Source organism: Notolepis coatsorum (assembly GCF_963971535.1).
Source record: "Notolepis coatsorum genome assembly, chromosome: 2".
NCBI lineage: Eukaryota > Metazoa > Chordata > Actinopteri > Aulopiformes > Paralepididae > Notolepis > Notolepis coatsorum.
In genome coordinates this window covers 15,070,473-15,088,781 of record NC_140166.1, presented here as the reverse complement: position 1 = coordinate 15,088,781, position 18,309 = coordinate 15,070,473, and the positions used below count along the sequence as shown (strand labels likewise).

Genomic DNA, 18,309 nt, shown 5'->3' with positions numbered 1-18,309 from the left:
CAAATGATATCAACCCAAACATTGCTGCAACAGCGCTGCTGGCGGGACAAAACCTCATAACTCCATTTTACATTTTTAATTTTTTTTTATATAAATCAACTCCGTAGACCATCCTCCATATGTGTGTGTGGGTTTTACAAAGTTTAAACAATGGGAAAGCATTAAACCGATCATCTGTCTAAACCTCCTAACTCTATTCACCCTCAAATCTGTGTTCGTTTTTTTCATCTGCTGAAAAGTTGAGTTTTTGGAGTTATGAGGTTTTGTCCCGCCAGCAGCGTTATGAGACATAATTGAGCTTAGACAATGATGCGTGTGTGTCTAAGCTGGCTAAAGTTTCACTGCAAAAAAAAACGAAACAAAAGAAAACCTATTTATATATGTGTGTGTATATATATACAGTATGTCGTTTTTTTTTGCAGTGAAAGCTTCAGTTTCATTATTATACCTGCTATGACCTGTGTTGTTCTTTCATTTGGTCCAGTTCAGCAGGTTTTTGTCTACACAGTTGTCTAAACCGTCTGCAAATGACAGACCATCCCCCACTCATGTCAGCACAAGTGCCAAACAAAACAAACGTACCCTATCAAAAACAGAAATAATATGCTAACCACACATCTCGACACTCAGATCAAGTTGACCTGTGTTAGCAGAAACAAGCAAAGTGGAACAAGTCCACCAACTCTGCCACCAGAAGAAAGTCCCTCAGGGGAATGTCTCACAGTTTCATTTAAGACTATATTGTGAGCCATGTTTGGTTAATTAGACACATATAACCAAGGCCATAAGCCAGACCTGAACTCACAAAGCCACAAGTCATATAGACCTGTTCGCTCTATACGTCAGACTACATGTGCGTGTGTAACCCAGGCGCATCACCGGAGCAGAAAGGAACGTAATCCTGATCAGAACAACGGGGCAGACTACAATATATTTGCATTTGTTAGCCATGCTAGCGATCTAAACAATCCATCCATGCCATATGTAAAATGTGAAAAACTCACACTCACAGCCATGCTGATTTGGCAAAATTACATCCAGCCATTTTCGTTTGAAACTACTTTTAGTCAGGGGAGTGTAATGGTTTCTCCATAGAGCCCCGTCATCATAACCTGCAGGGCAGACATGATGGAGGCTCTTCCTCTTGACCTCTTCATAACCTGCAGGGCAGACATGATGGAGGCTCTTCCTCTTGACCTCTTCATAACCTGCAGGGCAGACATGATGGAGGCTCTTCCTCTTGACCTCTTCATAACCTGCAGGGCAGACATGATGGAGGCTCTTCCTCTTGACCTCTTCATAACCTGCAGGGCAGACATGATGGAGGCTGTTTGCTGCTCTTCCTCTTCATAACCTGCAGGGCAGACATGATGGAGGCTGTTTGCTGCTCTTCCTCTTCATGACCTGCAGGGCAGACATGATGGAGGCTGTTTGCTGCTCTTCCTCTTCATGACCTGCAGGGCAGACATGATGGAGGCTGTTTGCTGCTCTTCCTCTTCATGACCTGCAGGGCAGACATGATGGAGGCTGTTTGCTACTCTTCCTCTTTATGACCTGCAGGGCAGACATGATGGAGGCTGTTTGCTGCTCTTCCTCTTCATGACCTGCAGGGCAGACATGATGGAGGCTGTTTGCTGCTCTTCCTCATCATGACCTGCAGGGCAGACATGATGGAGGCTGTTTGCTGCTCTTCCTCTTCATGACCTGCAGGGCAGACATGATGGTGTTGACTATTGTTTGGATTCTATTGGTTCTGGTTCTGCTTATTGTATCCGGTTCTTATCGAATTTCTGTTCCGATCTTAATATTTGTGAGATTTGTGAGAAAATTAAATATCAAGAACCAAAACTATGCTACCTTTCATTCTTGGCAGGCTATAGTCAGTAAATTGTGAACCATGACATGAAGGTATATTCTTTATATATTTATTTACTTAGCCTTTAGTTTGCATTATGCATTATGACAGGAATATATCAGAGGCTTATTCAATTAATTAATATTGCTGTGGAGGACAATGCATTTAGCTTATCTATTACCTAAGGAAGGAGACAACCCGTAAACTATCGTTAGTTTACGGGTACCTCTAATATAAGGGGTCCTGTAACTAAATGCCCCAAAATACATTTAAAGGGGACATGCATGGCTTTTTTCAGTGTCTAGCATTATTTTATAGTAATAGGGGTTAGTATCAATGGGTCTGTGTCTCTAAATACCATATTGGCGGATTGCTCTCATTCAGTTGAGACAATTTCCTCCTCCATTTAATTAGGTCATTCTGATTTGACTCGCTAGGTGATGTAACTTGGCGCTGGTGGAGCTGATTGTGATCTGATTGGCTCTGTGGTTGGAGCCAATGCCCGCCCACAATCTACCTAGGCAGCCCACACAGCGATAGCAGAGCGAGTGGAAATCTTCACTTCCTCAAACAGAGCGAGGCAGATAGTGTAACCCGACACTTCCTCAAACGAGAAAGTGCTCGACTGCACTCTGCAAGGGAGAGAGAGATAGAGAGAGAAGGGACCTGTCTTCTCTCACACACGCAGCGTTTGTTTACACAGGCACGGACGCAGCATTTGTTTACACAGTGCTCCGTGCCTCCGTCTCTCAGGCCATGGTTAGACTAGTGTATTTCTGGCGTTTTTTTTATACGTTTTTGAATACGTTTCATGTCCCTATTACACAGAAATGCGTTTTTTGGCGTTTTTTGTGGATACGGCTGAAACGCTAAATTGTCTTTTTTTAGACTAAACTATCCGCTCTTGGTGGTCACTTGTGTTGATGTTAGTTTTGTTTCATCAACAAATGACAGGCAGAACACACAGTGAATGTATCCGTTTTGTTTATTGCACTTTTATTAGGCTTTGCTGAAAAATAATTGCTGCATTGGGTAACTAGGCAAAAGATGGTGGCCGCCTTGTTGACATTTGCTTTGCAGGCACATTCAAGTTCTGATTGGTTGAAATTGCCTTCATGTTTGCCACCTACTGCCACCTACTGCTTTGGCAGTGTACTACATCAGTGTGCTCGGGTGACAAAAACGAAAAAAAAAAAAAAAAACGTGTGACTCGAGGCGCACGACGTCGCGGCGAAACGCATATGACGACGATACGAAAATGAAACGAAAGGTGTAACCGCACCCTCACTCTCTCTCTCTCTCCCTTGCAGTGAGCACCAGCATATCACTGTAATATCTTTGCGCATGCTCCCACGTGCACGCCCGTATTCCGATCCGTACAATAATAATCACAGGGGTATATATTGTCATTTGAAACAAGTTACCAATGCATTGTCCCGTGGGATTATGCCCCCCCCGCGGCGAAATTAATTAGTATCCCCCTCAGTCTCTCTCTATCTCTCTCTGTGCCAGTCGCAGACTGTGTGGATGACTGTCACTCAAAGTGCTTATGGGCGGAGCCAGGCCAACACAGCCTGAAATCCAAAGTGAGAAAATTTTGGCTTTTGAGTACTTCATTAGAAATATAAAACAATGCATTTTTTTTTAATAAAAGCTTACAGATGTGTTCAATAGACTCTCAGGAATTGTGTAAAGTTGCCCAAATAGTGCTAGGAATAGCAATGCATGTCCCCTTTAAGTAAATCTGGCGCAAATTATTTGACAGGAACGGTGGCCTGCATTATGTCTTGTATGTCTTTTGGGCAAGTTACTTTCAAAATGTAATATATTATATATGACTAGTTACTTTCATTTGAAAGTAATGTTACGTTACAATCTATGTAGAGTAGCGCGTTCCATAGTAACTAACATAGTCCATAGTACTATAACATAACATAGTAACATAGTAGCTGTTATAATATTACGGAAATCCTATTAGTAACGTGTTATATTACTGCATTACTGCTAAACGTAATATATTACAGTTTGTAACGTGTTACCCCCAGCACTGTGATCTCTCACACTGTAAACAGGACTACCTTTGTGAGGTGGTTCTGAGGCCTGTTGGATCTTGTCTCAATAGCACATACCAGCTCCTCACTCTGACAACAATAACGGGAGAGGATTCAAAAGATAAACTGTGTGTGTGTGTGTGTGTGTGTGTGTGTGTGTGTGTGTGTGTGTGTGTGTGTGTGTGTGTGTGTGTGTGTGTGTGTGTGTGTGTGTGTGTGTGTGTGTGTGTGTGTGTGTGTGTGTGTGTGTGTGTGTGTGTGTGTGTGTGTGTGCGCGTGTCTGTGTGTCTGTGTGTCTGTGTGTCCGTGTGTATGTGTGTTCCCTGGTATGGGTGTGTGTGTGTGTGTGTGTTCCCTCGTATGTCAGTATTTAAACGGTGAACAACCATATCCGTTCTTCATTCTCTCAGTCATCATGGACCTGAAGACATTGTCTCTGTCCCTCTGTCTGGTTGCTCTGGCGATCACCTCAGCTGAAGGTAAGAACATCAACATACACACTCATCTACTTCCAGAACTAAATACTTGATATCATTCACTGTGTAAATAATACAAACGTAAATATCTGCTGACTGCTGTAAATATAATGAGTAAATATATGAGTAAATATATCAATATAATGATAGATAGATAGATAGATAGATAGATAGATAGATAGATAGATAGATAGACAGACAGACAGACAGACAGACAGACAGACAGACAGACAGACAGACAGACAGACAGACAGACAGACAGACAGACAGACAGACAGACAGACAGACAGACAGACAGACAGACAGACAGACAGACAGACAGACAGACAGACAGACAGACAGACAGACAGACAGACAGACAGACAGACAGACAGACAGACAGACAGACAGACAGACAGACAGACAGACAGACAGACAGACAGACAGACAGACAGACAGACAGACAGACAGACAGACAGACAGACAGACAGACAGACAGACAGACAGACAGACAGACAGACAGATAGATAGATTGTAGGCTATATTCTCTTCAAACGTAGTGCTGTCAACAACAATAAAAATTTCCCCCAGGAACAATAAGGTTTATGTTCCCAAGTCAAAGTACAAGTTTGTATTATCTTATGAAGTATACTTTTTATTAACTCAAAGTTGTGTTAAATTGAAACCACTTAAATTGTACTTAAACGTTGTACTTAAGGTGTGCTTGTAAATGCAATGAAATTATAGTTTTGATGTATTTCTGGTTACTTTTGCTTACAGTTTTAATATGTGTACTTACTTTAGTGCAACTTAAGTTGTGTAAACATTTCAGTTATGTTTATTTTTTAAAGTGTACTTAGATTACACTTGCTAAACACGTGCTTTGAATTAGTATGTGATACAAAGCAAGAAGTGGAATTTTAATTAGTACATTAGTAGCCTACAACGGAAGAAGATAATTTATTTTGCCGGTTATGTTGCTCACAGCTGTTTATTTAGTCAGTTTTCAAGGATACAATTACAGAGTAGAACCTGCATGACTTTCATTTGATGCCTTGCATCTATTTACCATGTCAGTTTAATGTTGGCACTACAGAAGCTATAGGTCAGGGCTATTCAACTGGCGGCCCGCGGGATGATTCTGACCGGCCCGCCAAAGATTACATGATAATAAATAAAATTAAAATAAATAAAAAATGTAAAATTTTTTTTTTTTTACTTTTTTCTTTTCATGTCAACGTTAACACGCACAATTGAGCCAAAATTCACTCAATTAATGACAGATTTCATTGATAAATTGAGGGGAAACTTTGCAAGTCGATTTGATGAATTTGACATGTCCAGAGAATTGATGCATTTTGTGAGCAACCCATTTGCCAATGTAGCTGCTATTTCCACAAAAGGACAAGAGTTCCTTGCATCACTTCACATTGATGAAGGTCTCCTGCAACTTGAAATAATTGACATGCAAGCATCATCTGCTCTGAAGCAGGCACTTGAGAATGAATCCACCACAACATTTTGGATAAAGTGTATTCATGTCAAGACATTCCCCAAAATAAAAACGCTGGCAATATCTGTGCTAACAATGTTTGGCTCAACATACACCTGTGAATCCAGTTTCTCTCACATGAATGCCATTAAAACAAGCAACCGTGCCTCCTTGACAAATGAGCATTTGCATCACTGTTTGCGGGTAGCCCTCACTTCCTATGAACCCTCTTTCTCTGCCATTGCCCAGTCAAAGAAGTGCAATCGCTCTCATTAGATGTGTGTATGTAGGCTAGGCCTGTCTGCCCCCCACCCCCCTGATGTTTGAGAGTTAAGAGTGGACAATAAGTGCTAATAAGATGCTGTGATTTGCTGTTGTTGCACAGACATGAAGCACTTTTTCATAAGCTCAGCTGCACTATAAATGTGTTTTTTTGTTCAAGTGTTGATGTTAGAATGTTCAGATGCACATCATGCACTTGTTTGTTTTTTATTTTATTTTTATATTGAAATGTTGAAGAGGAGATGTTGCAGTTGTTGCACAGTCATAAATTAAGCACTTTTTGCAGGAGATGTTGCAGATGTGGCACATAAATGAAGCACTTTTTTTGAAAAGTATACTACTTTTGCAATGTAGTTAAATAAAAGTTGTGAAAATGTGGTTGCGTGTTGTGTCAAGTGTACATATATTCATAGCACGGGGAGGCGCCGTGGCAGTCCGGCCCCTGGCCCCTTGGGTTTCTGACAATGTGGCCCCCTGAACAATAAAGTTGAATAGCCCTGCTATAGGTTAACTATAGATCAGCTTTTCTATGGGTCAGGTAGTTACTGGTGGGACTGGACCCCAGGCCAGCAGGGACCCATGGGTTTGTTTATTTGTTTATTTTATGGATCCCCATTAGTCTACACCCATGGGTGAAAGACTATTCTTCCTGGGGTCCGAAATAGGCAGGGGTCTTAAAGGGGCACTTCACCAAAAAACAATGCTGATTTTTTTTTATTTTTTTTTATCCACTTTTTCTCCTCTTTTTCTATTTTTTCTCCCATCCCAATTTACCTCTCGTGCCAATTCTCCCCTCCCCTGTCTTGAACGTTGCTTGCATGTGCCCCTCACTGGCCAGTTGTAGGGAGGATAGAAGCCCATCGCATGTCCCCTCCGATACATGTGTAGGCAGCCAGTCGCATCTTTTCACCTGCCAGCGCAGACTCTCATTTGGCAAGGAGTAACGTGTAGGAGGCTCACACTGCCCCCGCCATTTTCCTGTCTCTGCTGTGCAGGCGCCCCAACCGACCTGTAGGAGTCGCTGTCCACAATGTCCAGATTACCACCCGCTAACTCTGCCAATTGAGTTAGTATGATGGCCGGGTTCAAGCCGGAGGCAACGCCGACAGCCGGATTCGATACCGGTGTCTCATGCGTTGGTGACGAGCACAATGTCCGCTGCGCCACCCAGCCGCCCTCAATGCTGATTTATTTTGTACAGAATCTCACACACATCCAAAAGTTATAAACAGTTTTTCACACTTAGTTTGACAGTTATTAAATTAGTTTGAATATGGCCACCAGTGATTGAATCCTTGTGTTGTGTTAACACTTTAAGGACCAGCCACGAGTTAACTCGTGTTTCGATTCCACCCGTTGAGGACCAGAGCCACGAGTTAACTCGTGGCAAGTTTTTTTTTTTTTATCCACTTTTTCTCCCATTTTCTATATTTTCTCCCATCCCAATTTCGTATCATTCAAACCTCCCCTGTCACAAACGCTGTTTCTTGCCTCCCACAAGCCGGCTGCAATGTGGACTAAGTCATACATAGCACAAGTCCCCTCCGGTACTTGAGGTAACAGCAGTTGCATCTTTTCACCTGCGCAGCTCGATCTCTCAGTGGCGAGGAGTAACGCGTGGGAGGCTCACGCTGCCCCCGACACTTCCTGATTCTACTGCGCAGGCGCACCAACCGACCTGTAGGAGTCGCTGTCCACAACGCCCAATCCCCACCCATCAGTTTCCCACCCCCTAATACGGCCAATGTGTATTAGTACGGACAACCAGCTAAACTGAAAGCAAATGTGGAGCGCTGGGCTCGAACAGGCAAGCCCAGCGTCTCCAGATTTCGTGGCGAGCGCCTTGCCCACTACGCCACATAGCCGCCCTACTCGTGGCAAGTTGTTATTGTTTTATTCCATATTAATAAACGGATCAAGATCCCGGATCGACTCTGCAGATTTACCCGCCAGATTTAAATCGGCGACATGCAATACCGGCCAGATCCTCTTAGGGGCGCCATCGCTCCACTGCAGTATCATTGAGGCCGAATGGGAAAATAATTTTTTTTACTGTCTGGGGCGTTTCATATGAGCCTGGATCCCAGCCGAACATCCTCCATCTTTGATCACGTTACGGAACGCAGATTTCAGCCAGGAATAATGGGATTTATGATCAGCCAATGGACATATCGATCTACCAGATGCCGATGAATAATGACGAAATGCTGCCGGCGATCACATGGGCTGACGGTAGGATACTATTCACCCAAATTACAGCCGGATTGGACATTGTTGTAACACGCAAGCGATCGATCAGTGAATATGGATACTTGAACGCACACTGTATTGCTAATCAATAATACTGATCGGCGTCCCCCGCCGCCCCCATTTCATCCATAGATGCTCTGTAATAGTCCGGATGCTAAGCAGTTTGTTTTATTTCATTCATATATATACAACAGAAATGGCGTTTGCTATAACGTGACTAGCCTTTAGCCTCATATCTAGCTTCCCAGAAAAAAGACGAGACGAAAACTGCGATAAAGCTTATATTCACGACGCTATAAAATGACAACCAACCGATGTATTTTTATTTTCTTTAAGCCATTATGAAGGCACGGTTTATGCACTCAAGTGACAATGAGAATGGATAGATAGCAATACTATAAAGTATATATATATCTGTTAGAAAGTACATCGGTTTGTTGACAAACCCTGGTCGTCCAGAACCATATTACACTGCAAACCGTGGTCGCCAATGTGTTAATACATGATTTCATGGCGCTGTAATTAACACAACGCAAGGATTCAATGTCCCCGATGACATCACTGGTGGCCATATTCAAACTAATTTACTCTCAAGGAATTTTTAACTAAATGAATGTGAGCAAAACCATTTCGTTTTTGGATGTGTGCGAGATTATGTGCAAAGCAAATCAGCCTTGTTTTTCTGGTGAAGTGCCCCTTTAATCCCCTATCTGTTATTTATGTACATCCACATACATTCTTGAGGAGTTTGACCTGCAGATGGAAGATACATTATTTGGAACTTCATAACTGTATCAGTGAGCCACTCGGTCTGCCCAGTCAACCACTCTGGCCTGATTGTATGTTAGGAGCAGCATGGCCTCTAGGGGTCACTAGCAGGTATTTTTTTGTCTTGTTTTGTTCCCATGGCATGCAGGACCATAGATATCTATGTGCAGGACTGCTGCCGTAGACTATGCATGGCAGATCACGATCGAACGAATGAATGAAGGAATGAATGATATGGCAGGGACATTTTGCCAGGCGTGGATATGGACCACTAGCCTAGCAACTCTCCCGGAGTTTTAAACTAGACTAGTCGTCCATATCCGCTTCCATTCATTTGTGTTCATCTAGAGTCTAGACTAGCTTGCAGCCGGATAGCTTGCTACTGAACGTCTTCTCTGACTCTGGAGAAGACGGTAAAGCACATTTTCCATAATGTTGGCGTGTTCCTTTGAAGCCTGCATTGCTCTGTGTCCTTGTTACTACCTTCTATACTGGTCAGTCCCCAAATGATGACCATTGAATGTAATCCCCGTTATAGGAGGTCTCCCAAAGTGCTGTTACAGAACCATGGGGAAGATCTCCCAGCAGATGCTGTGGAAAGTGGACCACTGGGAGGAGCAGGAGAGCAATGGAGCCTGTGACGGCAAAGCACTCGTGTAAGCAACAGCACAGAGAGCAACAGCACAGAGAGCAGCAACACAAAGAGCAGCAACACAGAGAGCAACAGCACAGAGAGCAGCAACACAGAGAGCAACAACACAGAGAACAGCAACACAGAGAGCAGCAACACAGAGAGCAGCAACACAGAGAGCAGCAACACAGAGAGTAACAACACAGAGAGCAACAACACAGAGAACAGCAACACAGAGAGCAGCAACACAGAGAACACAGAGAGCAACAACACAGAGAGCAACAGCACAGAGAGCAACAGCACAGAGAGCACAGAGAGCAACAACACAGAGAGCAGCAACACAGAGAGTAACAACACAGAGAGCAACAACACAGAGAGCAGCAACACAGAGAGCAGCAACACAGAGCAGCAACACAGAGAGCAACAGCACAGAGAGCAGCAACACAGAGAGCAACAACACAGAGAACAGCAACACAGAGAGCAGCAACACAGAGAGCAGCAACACAGAGAGCAGCAACACAGAGAGTAACAACACAGAGAACAGCAACACAGAGAGCAGCAACACAGAGAACACAGAGAGTAGCAACACAGAGAACAGCAACACAGAGAGCAGCAACACAGAGAGCAGCAACACAGAGAACAGCAACACAGAGAGCAACAACACAGAGAACAGCAACACAGAGAGCAGCAACACAGAGAGCAGCAACACAGAGAGCACAGAGAGCAGCAATACAGAGCAGCAACACAGAGAGCAACAACACAGAGAGTAACAACACAGAGAGCAGCAACACAGAGAGCAGCAACACAGAGAGCAGCAACACAGAGAGTAACAACACAGAGAGTAACAACACAGAGAGTAACAACACAGAGAGCAGCAACACAGAGAGTAACACAGAGAGCAGCAACACAGAGAGTAACAACACAGAGAGCAGCAACACAGAGAGTAACAACACAGAGAACAGCAACACAGAGAGCAGCAACACAGAGAGCAACAGCACAGAGAGCAGCAACACAGAGAGTAACAACACAGAGAGCAGCAACACAGAGAGTAACAACACAGAGAGCAGCAACACAGAGAGCAGCAACACAGAGAACAGCAACACAGAGAGTAGCAACACAGAGAACAGCAACACAGAGCAGCAACACAGAGAGTAGCAACACAGAGAGCAGCAACACAGCGAGTAACAACACAGAGAGCAGCAACACAGAGAGCAACACAGAGAGTAACAACACAGAGAGTAGCAACACAGAGAGCAGCAACACAGCGAGTAACAACACAGAGAGCAGCAACACAGAGAGTAACAACACAGAGAGCAACAGCACAGAGAGCACAGAGAGCAGCAACACAGAGAGCAGCAACACAGAGCAGCAACACAGAGAGTAACAACACAGAGAGCAGCAACACAGAGAGCAGCAACACAGAGCAGCAACACAGAGAGTAACAACACAGAGAGCAGCAACACAGAGAGCAGCAACACAGAGCAGCAACACAGAGAGTAACAACACAGAGAGCAGCAACACAGAGAGCAGCAACACAGAGCAGCAACACAGAGAGTAGCAACACAGAGAGCAGCAACACAGAGAGCAGCAACACAGAGCAGCAACACAGTCTGGTACATTTACATTGATGTGGAAACTGAACATGTTGATTAATGTGCACTGTCCCTGGGTCAAAAAAAATAAATTAACTTAAACAAAGAGAAGTTGGCATCTAGTGCAAACGTAACAGTAATGTGCAACAGTAAAGTAACAACAGCAAATAAACCACTACCATGTTTCTGGCTGGTCCACAGACTGTATGTGAAAGACAGGAAGATGCCCATCTGTGCCGATCCTAAGATGGAAAAGAGGCTGAAGTTCATACGAAGCATGAAAAGGAAAGGCAAGATGGAGAGGAGAGCCAGGTCACAGAGACTGTAGAGAGAAAACTACGTCTTCCCTGCTCCTGTGTATAATTCCATAGGCTCTGTTTCAAGTTTCAAGTTTGGTGAAGTTTTCTCCTTGGTGTCTTTAAGAGTGTGTCAGGTTTCATTCTCCTTCTTCCTGAACATCCTTGGACTCTGTCCATCACTCTGCCCTCAGACTCATCACTGATGATAGATACGACACTCATCCCTGTGTCCTTCATCAGAAGGTCTCTGAGGGAGAGCCGCAACAAACACTGCTATTTGTTCATTTTTAAGGCCCTTATTGGATCCTTATACTACATCATTTTTGGAATGGAATGTTGGAACCTATGGAACCTGTTCTGGTGACTGGCTGGTCCTTAAGGTCCCCAGAGTTTGCTCGGAACAGGGTACATTTTGCCATGATGCCCCTCTAGCTCATGGAATGAACTCCAGCAGTCCTTGAGATTTTCCCCTCTGTTGCAGAGTTTAAAACCTGGTCTCCAACCTTTGTCAATGAAGTTGTACGTGTTTTAATTGATTTGTTATCCTTGCTCTTTGCCTCGTCTTGTTGTCTTATTGTTATGATTTTATATGCTGTGTGATTTGATATTACTATACCGTCTTCTCCAGAGAGAGATAAGAAGATAGATACCAGTTTCCTCTCTGTGCGTTCAGTAGAAAGCTATGTGGCTGCACGTTAGCCTAGCTTAGCACAGTGAATGGAAGCGGACAGTGCTGGTTAGCTTACTCTTTGTCCAACTAACACCTCTCCCGAAGGCTCGCTGGCACTGTCCGCTTCCATTCATTGTGTTAACTGTATCCATGTGTGTGTTTGTATGTGTCTCTGTGTGCTATGTGTGCATGTATGTGTGTGTTTGTATGTGTCTCTGTGTGCGTGCGTGTGTGTGTGTGTGTGTATGTGTGCTCTGTGTGTGTGTGCAATAGTAAAACTATAGTATACCTGTTCTCCATATATACATGTTATAGATTTACCACAGACAGAATGTAGTAATTCACCATTCCTATAGTGGAAAATAGACCCTTTTCACAGCAGGGTAAACACATGTGATGCTAAGTTCAGCAATAATGAAAAGATGAAGCCTACTCTGCTGTAGGTTATTACGTTGTTTAGGGATGCACCGATATGAAAATTGGCCGCCGATACCGATACCGATTGTTCAACTAACACTATCGGCCGATACCGATACCGATACCGATATTTGTATATTTGTATATAAGTATTTGTAATTTTTTTTCTTTTTTTTTTCTTTTTTTTTATGAAACTACTGTATATTTGTATGTGTATGTTTGTATTTGTAGGCCTCTTTACTTACTTAAAAAAAGGAAACATCAAGAAATATGTTTATGGTATCACTATCTCTCTCCCAGTATCGTCTTGCGGCCTGCAGAGGGATACTATTTTCTCAACCAGAGCTTTCAACCAATGCAATGGAACCATTCTTGCGGCCTGCAGCAGGATACTATTCTCTCAACCAGAGCTTTCAACCAATGCAATGGAACCATTTTGATTGACAGTCGATTCGGCCAATTACGCCACACCGGTGACCGCTAGCACCCACCTCCTGCTGTCCTTACCACCAATCGGCAAGCGTTTATAAATTTTTCTACTTCCGGGCATTCTGTTTGCGAGAGCAGAACACACTTAGCTACGTTAGCTGCCCGGCCCGCCGACCGGCGCTCCACGCATGACCAAATGAGACATAATGATTTTACTGCAACAAATGTTATAATAAAACAAAGCCTTTCTATACATTTGTCTGGTTGAAAACTTTATTAACAGATTGCAGAATGTGTAGTTGGGTACGGAATGAGCAACGGAATGGAACCAAGCTATGAACGTACTAACGGAGTAATGCCTTGTTTACTGCTATCTTCGGGTAAATAATATGCTTGTTATTGAACGTGTAACACTTCATTTTAACAGCAGATACTTTCTTAAATGCCATCTTCCCGAGAGAGGGTGTTGACGGGGAGTTGTGTTATTAATAGCATTGAACAGCTAACCGAAAGCTAGCGTTAACTATTGTTAAAGGTTTAGCCATAACGTTACCTTGGCTAAAGTTGCGGCTATTCATAATGCAGCAATAATGACTGCAGACCTGCAAGCAAAGTACAGCAAGTTGACAAAGGAGTATTCCAACGCAAATCACATTTTCACCAGTAACGTTAGTCTTGCATCTAATAGCTAATGACGTAGCTACGTTAGCTGCCCGGCCCGCCGACCGGCGCTCCACGCATGACCAAATGAGACATAATGATTTTACTGCAACAAATGTTATAATAAAACAAAGCCTTTCTATACATTTGTCTGGTTGAAAACTTTATTAACAGATTGCAGAATGTGTAGTTGGGTACGGAATGAGCAACGGAATGGAACCGAGCTAATGAACGGACTCGGAGTAATGCCTTGCTGCTATGGGTAATAATAATATGCTGATGTTATTGTCCGTGTAACACTAACTATATAACGCTAATGCCACAAAACGAATGCCTTGTTAATCATAAGTAGTTACTTTGATGCAGTAGATTGTGTGTGTGTGTGGGGGACGGCGGGCGTTGTGCAGGTAGATTGCGCGAGTGAACTTTTTTTTTTTGCCTTTTGACGCTACACAAATTGATGGGTATTTATCGGCGACTGCTATCGGCACATTTGAGCTTATCGGCCGATAGGCCGATAGCAGTCAACAAGGCACTTATCGGCCGATACCGATACCCGACCGATATATCGGTGCACCCCTAATTTTTATTATTTGACAAACTTTACATTGTTGTCTTTTCATTATGATCGTGTAGTGATATATTCTTAATAAATAAACTTAACAAATGAAATGGAGTATACTGATTGTATATTTATTGTGTATAATTAAGTTCAGTTAAGTGACAATAAGTCTAACTATAACTATTGCATACATTCGCTGTTTTGATTGTTTTTTTGTTTTGTGAGGTAGAAATCGTTGACACATATTGTTCCATTTCCTTTATAAACAGAAATATATATATATTTGTTTGTATATTTATTGTGTTTAATTAAGTTCAATAATAATTTTTACAATTACGTATTTATAATTACACTATAATAACCTTTCCAGCTATACCGAAACTGGAATGGATTCCTTACAATAGAACAGATCATTCATCAATCAATCAATCAATCAATTAATCAATCAACATTTCATCCCATACTATGTCCCTACCTTTTTACAAGGGGAAAATGTACTAATAATTGGTCCTCTGCTCCCACCCTCAGGAATAATATAGGAACAGCAGGCACGCTACTTACTACTGTCAACAAGCATGACACAGTATGAACATCTTTTGCTCATTAATCTATGCTGACTGTACCCATAAAGGCCCAATCAGTGATCCAAATGTTAACAGCCCCAACACCAAAAATAAACAAGACTAGTTTTCATTATATCATGCAACTAGTTATTATTTTTGGAAACTTCCATATTCATAAAAAACATGGTCAGGAACCAACTTTCCTGCACTTTATTCATGCATATACAATTTCAATTATTAAGCAAATACAATACGCTGCATATGACAAACTCTGGCATACAATGTCAAACTTCTTTTTGTGTGGTCTTTTTGTTTTTTATTGTCTATAATATATGTACAATAAAACAATTACAGTGTTAATTACAGCTCAATTAAATTATAAGACAAGGTATTGCTATTTTTCATCTACATCATTTCATGGAGCTGTAATTAACAGCTCCATTAATCGTAATTAAACTGTAATTAACCGTTTTTGGATGTGTGTGAGATTATGTGCAAAATAAATCTGCATTTTTTTTTTTTTTTTTTTTGTGAAGTGCCCCTTTAAGAGCAAGAGGTGAGAGTGTGGTTAATGACTAACTTTATGCTGTACTCTCGTTTGGAATGATGTCATCTTCTCTCTGCTGCCCGCCCAAGCCGCTCGCCCTCTCTTCAAATAAACGTCTCCAGCAGCAGAGACACTTCAGAACGATCAGCTCTTTCTCGTTTCCTGTCATTTGTCATGTGAACTACACAAGGAGCGGCATTGGTGGGCTTTACTGCTTACTACTTTGAGACTTTTATTTTTATTTGTATAAATCTTTATTTCAAATTGTCAACGTACAAAGACAGTATCAAGAACAAACAAGCACATAAAACATGCAACAGAAAGAAAACTAAGCAAAAAGCAGTGACAAACAGGAAAAAGACAACAAATACGAAACAAATTGAATGTAAAATAAAAAAATATATATATAAAGATGTAAGTATGACAATAGAATAGAAATATAATAGAAATCCTTTTCAGCACTACAGATTGCCCACAGTAAACAATAAACATTTAAGTTAATTTAAAATACATTGCATACATTCATTGTTTTGATTGCTTTTTTTGTTTTGTGAGGTAGAAATCATTGACACATATTGTTCCATTTCCTTCATAAATAGAAATATATATTTTCTTTTGTTTGTCAATTTACATTTGTGAATGTGGAATTTGACGAGAAGTAAAAGATCAATGAGGAAAGATGTATTCTCTGTAAAATGTCAACTATAAAATTATTAAAATGGTTATACTTTGAGACTTGTCCAGCGAGCTCGAAAGGACTGGACACGGAAGCGTTAAACAGCAATCAATTAATTTAATATAACAGTCCGGTTCTGTGTTTGTTTGTGTCTGTAGATTGTTGGTGAACAACTAACTTTAGGTTAGTTTAACGCGTCCGTGTCCACTGTCCAGTCCTTTCGATACGCCCCACCGTTCATTGTAAACAATGATGCATGTAGTTACTGTGTGTTGTTGTAGCCACCGGTTAATTCGCGATTTTTTATTGGTTTGTCATGACAAACCAATTACATAATCCAACATATGTGTAAAGCAGTGGTGCGTTATTGAAATCATCTGGGGTGACACGCACCACGTGCACGCGCGCTCCCGCGAATGCGCATTTAATGTCCCCTCGCTTGGGCACAGACTAAAGACAGTGCCTAATTGCCTCTACGAATGGAATGTAACACGTCTTCACAACAAGTTAGGTGTGAATGTGTCTGAGAACGTATTTAACACACCTCTCTCACCACTCACCACTCTCAAAAAACACCTACGTGAGACTGCAATTCGAAACTGGCCCCTACAAATGTCCTAACCTAGTTGTACAGTAAATGACCAAGTAAGGCTTTGTCAATATTCCAATGTACAGTGTAAAATGTGTGTGTGTCCCCTACCCAACCCCCCCCCCCCCCCCACCTCCAATGTACAGCCCTCACCCAACCCACCCAACCCCACCCCACCAACCTCCTCCAATGTACAGTTTCTACGCCAAATGTATATACACTCCTTTTCTGGACACTTTTGTATCACAAACAGTACTGTATTTGCAAATCTGATATGTCATAAATGTATAGATGTAGCAGTACTGTCTATCTGTATGTCATGTATGTCATATATGTTATGATGAATTGAAAATGGGGGACCCTGGTGTAAACAAGACGAAAGTCTTTCTCTGGTCTGCATCCCCTTAACAATTGTATGTATTGAGATGTACTGTACTGTACCCATTCTGCAATCTGTTAATAAACTTTTCAATCAATCAATCAATGACGACCGGCGCTATTGATATGCAAATAGCGAGTGAGCTTGCACACCGTGCTACCCCGTCCCATGAACAACGCATGCCTAAAGAAACAACATATTCCAGTTAACGGTATATTTTTTTAATGATTCGTTACGACGGCGTAATCAATACTTCCATTTGTATAAATTGGGTTAAGCCGAAGCGCAGTATTCCTGCCTGGCTGAAGCTGGATGCATGCGCGCCGCGGCTCATGCGCGCGCTCGGCCAATCAGAGCAACGCGAAAGGGCAAGTTGGCTGCCGAAAGTATTCACCACCTTGGAGACCGGAACTATTTGCAACGCGTTCTCTTTTCTTATCCAGTGTCTTTGACTCCAGAGTCCAGACAGGAACAGAGAGGGAAGCGCGAGCGGCAGCAGCGACACACAACTACTTAACAAAAAAATCAACGACTCTCCTTTGCGGTTTGTGAAGAAATGGAACATTCCAGACTACTGAAGTTATCCTCTGCGCTGTTTTACGCAGGCAGTTCCTTTATAATAACTGTTGTCAACAAAACTGTACTAACGAACTTCAGGTTGGGTTATTTATTATCTCTTTGGTTGCAAATGGTTACTAGAGTTTTTCCTACGTTGGCATTGGTCGCTTTTCTCTCTCACTATTGTCCTCTCACTTTTGACTCCATTGATTCGTGAATGTCTGTTTTGGTTTCCTAGATTTCCATCGTACATGTTTCTAGGAATTGGCCAGGTGAGTGTTCCTCCTCCGTTCACACACATTCTCGCGAGCGCGCATACACGCGCATACACACACGCTCACACAATGAATGAATGAATGAAAACTTTATTTAACAGATTGCAGAATGGGTACAATACAGTACGGCTCAATACATACAATTGTTAAGGGGATGCAGACCTGAGAAAGACGTTTGTCTTGTTTCCATCAGGGTCCCCCATTTTCAATTCATATAGACATATATGACATACATGACATACAGATAGTCAGTACTGCTACATCTATACATTTATGACATACCAGATTTGCAAATACAGTACTGTTTGT

The 18,309-nt window shown here is 42.2% G+C and overlaps 2 protein-coding genes across 2 annotated transcripts in view; both read left to right on the top strand.

The window, feature by feature from the left end:
* Window positions 1-4,267: 4,267 nt before the first annotated feature.
* On the top strand, window positions 4,268-13,444 carry ccl27a (chemokine (C-C motif) ligand 27a). The gene is made up of 3 exons (XM_084337983.1): window positions 4,268-4,385; window positions 9,692-9,809; window positions 11,578-13,444. The coding sequence occupies exons 1-3, from the start codon at window positions 4,322-4,324 to the stop codon at window positions 11,702-11,704; spliced, it is 309 nt and encodes a 102-aa protein (XP_084194109.1). The 5' UTR covers window positions 4,268-4,321; the 3' UTR covers window positions 11,705-13,444.
* Window positions 13,445-17,600: 4,156 nt separating this feature from the next.
* Window positions 17,601-18,309, top strand: part of slc35d2 (solute carrier family 35 member D2) — a 43,069-nt gene continuing 42,360 nt past the window's right edge. Inside the window, exons 1-2 of the mRNA XM_084309323.1 lie at window positions 17,601-17,824; window positions 17,964-17,997. Of these exons, the coding sequence (XP_084165449.1) occupies window positions 17,724-17,824; window positions 17,964-17,997 (135 nt within the window). The 5' untranslated portion in view covers window positions 17,601-17,723. The remainder of the gene's footprint in view (window positions 17,825-17,963; window positions 17,998-18,309) is intronic.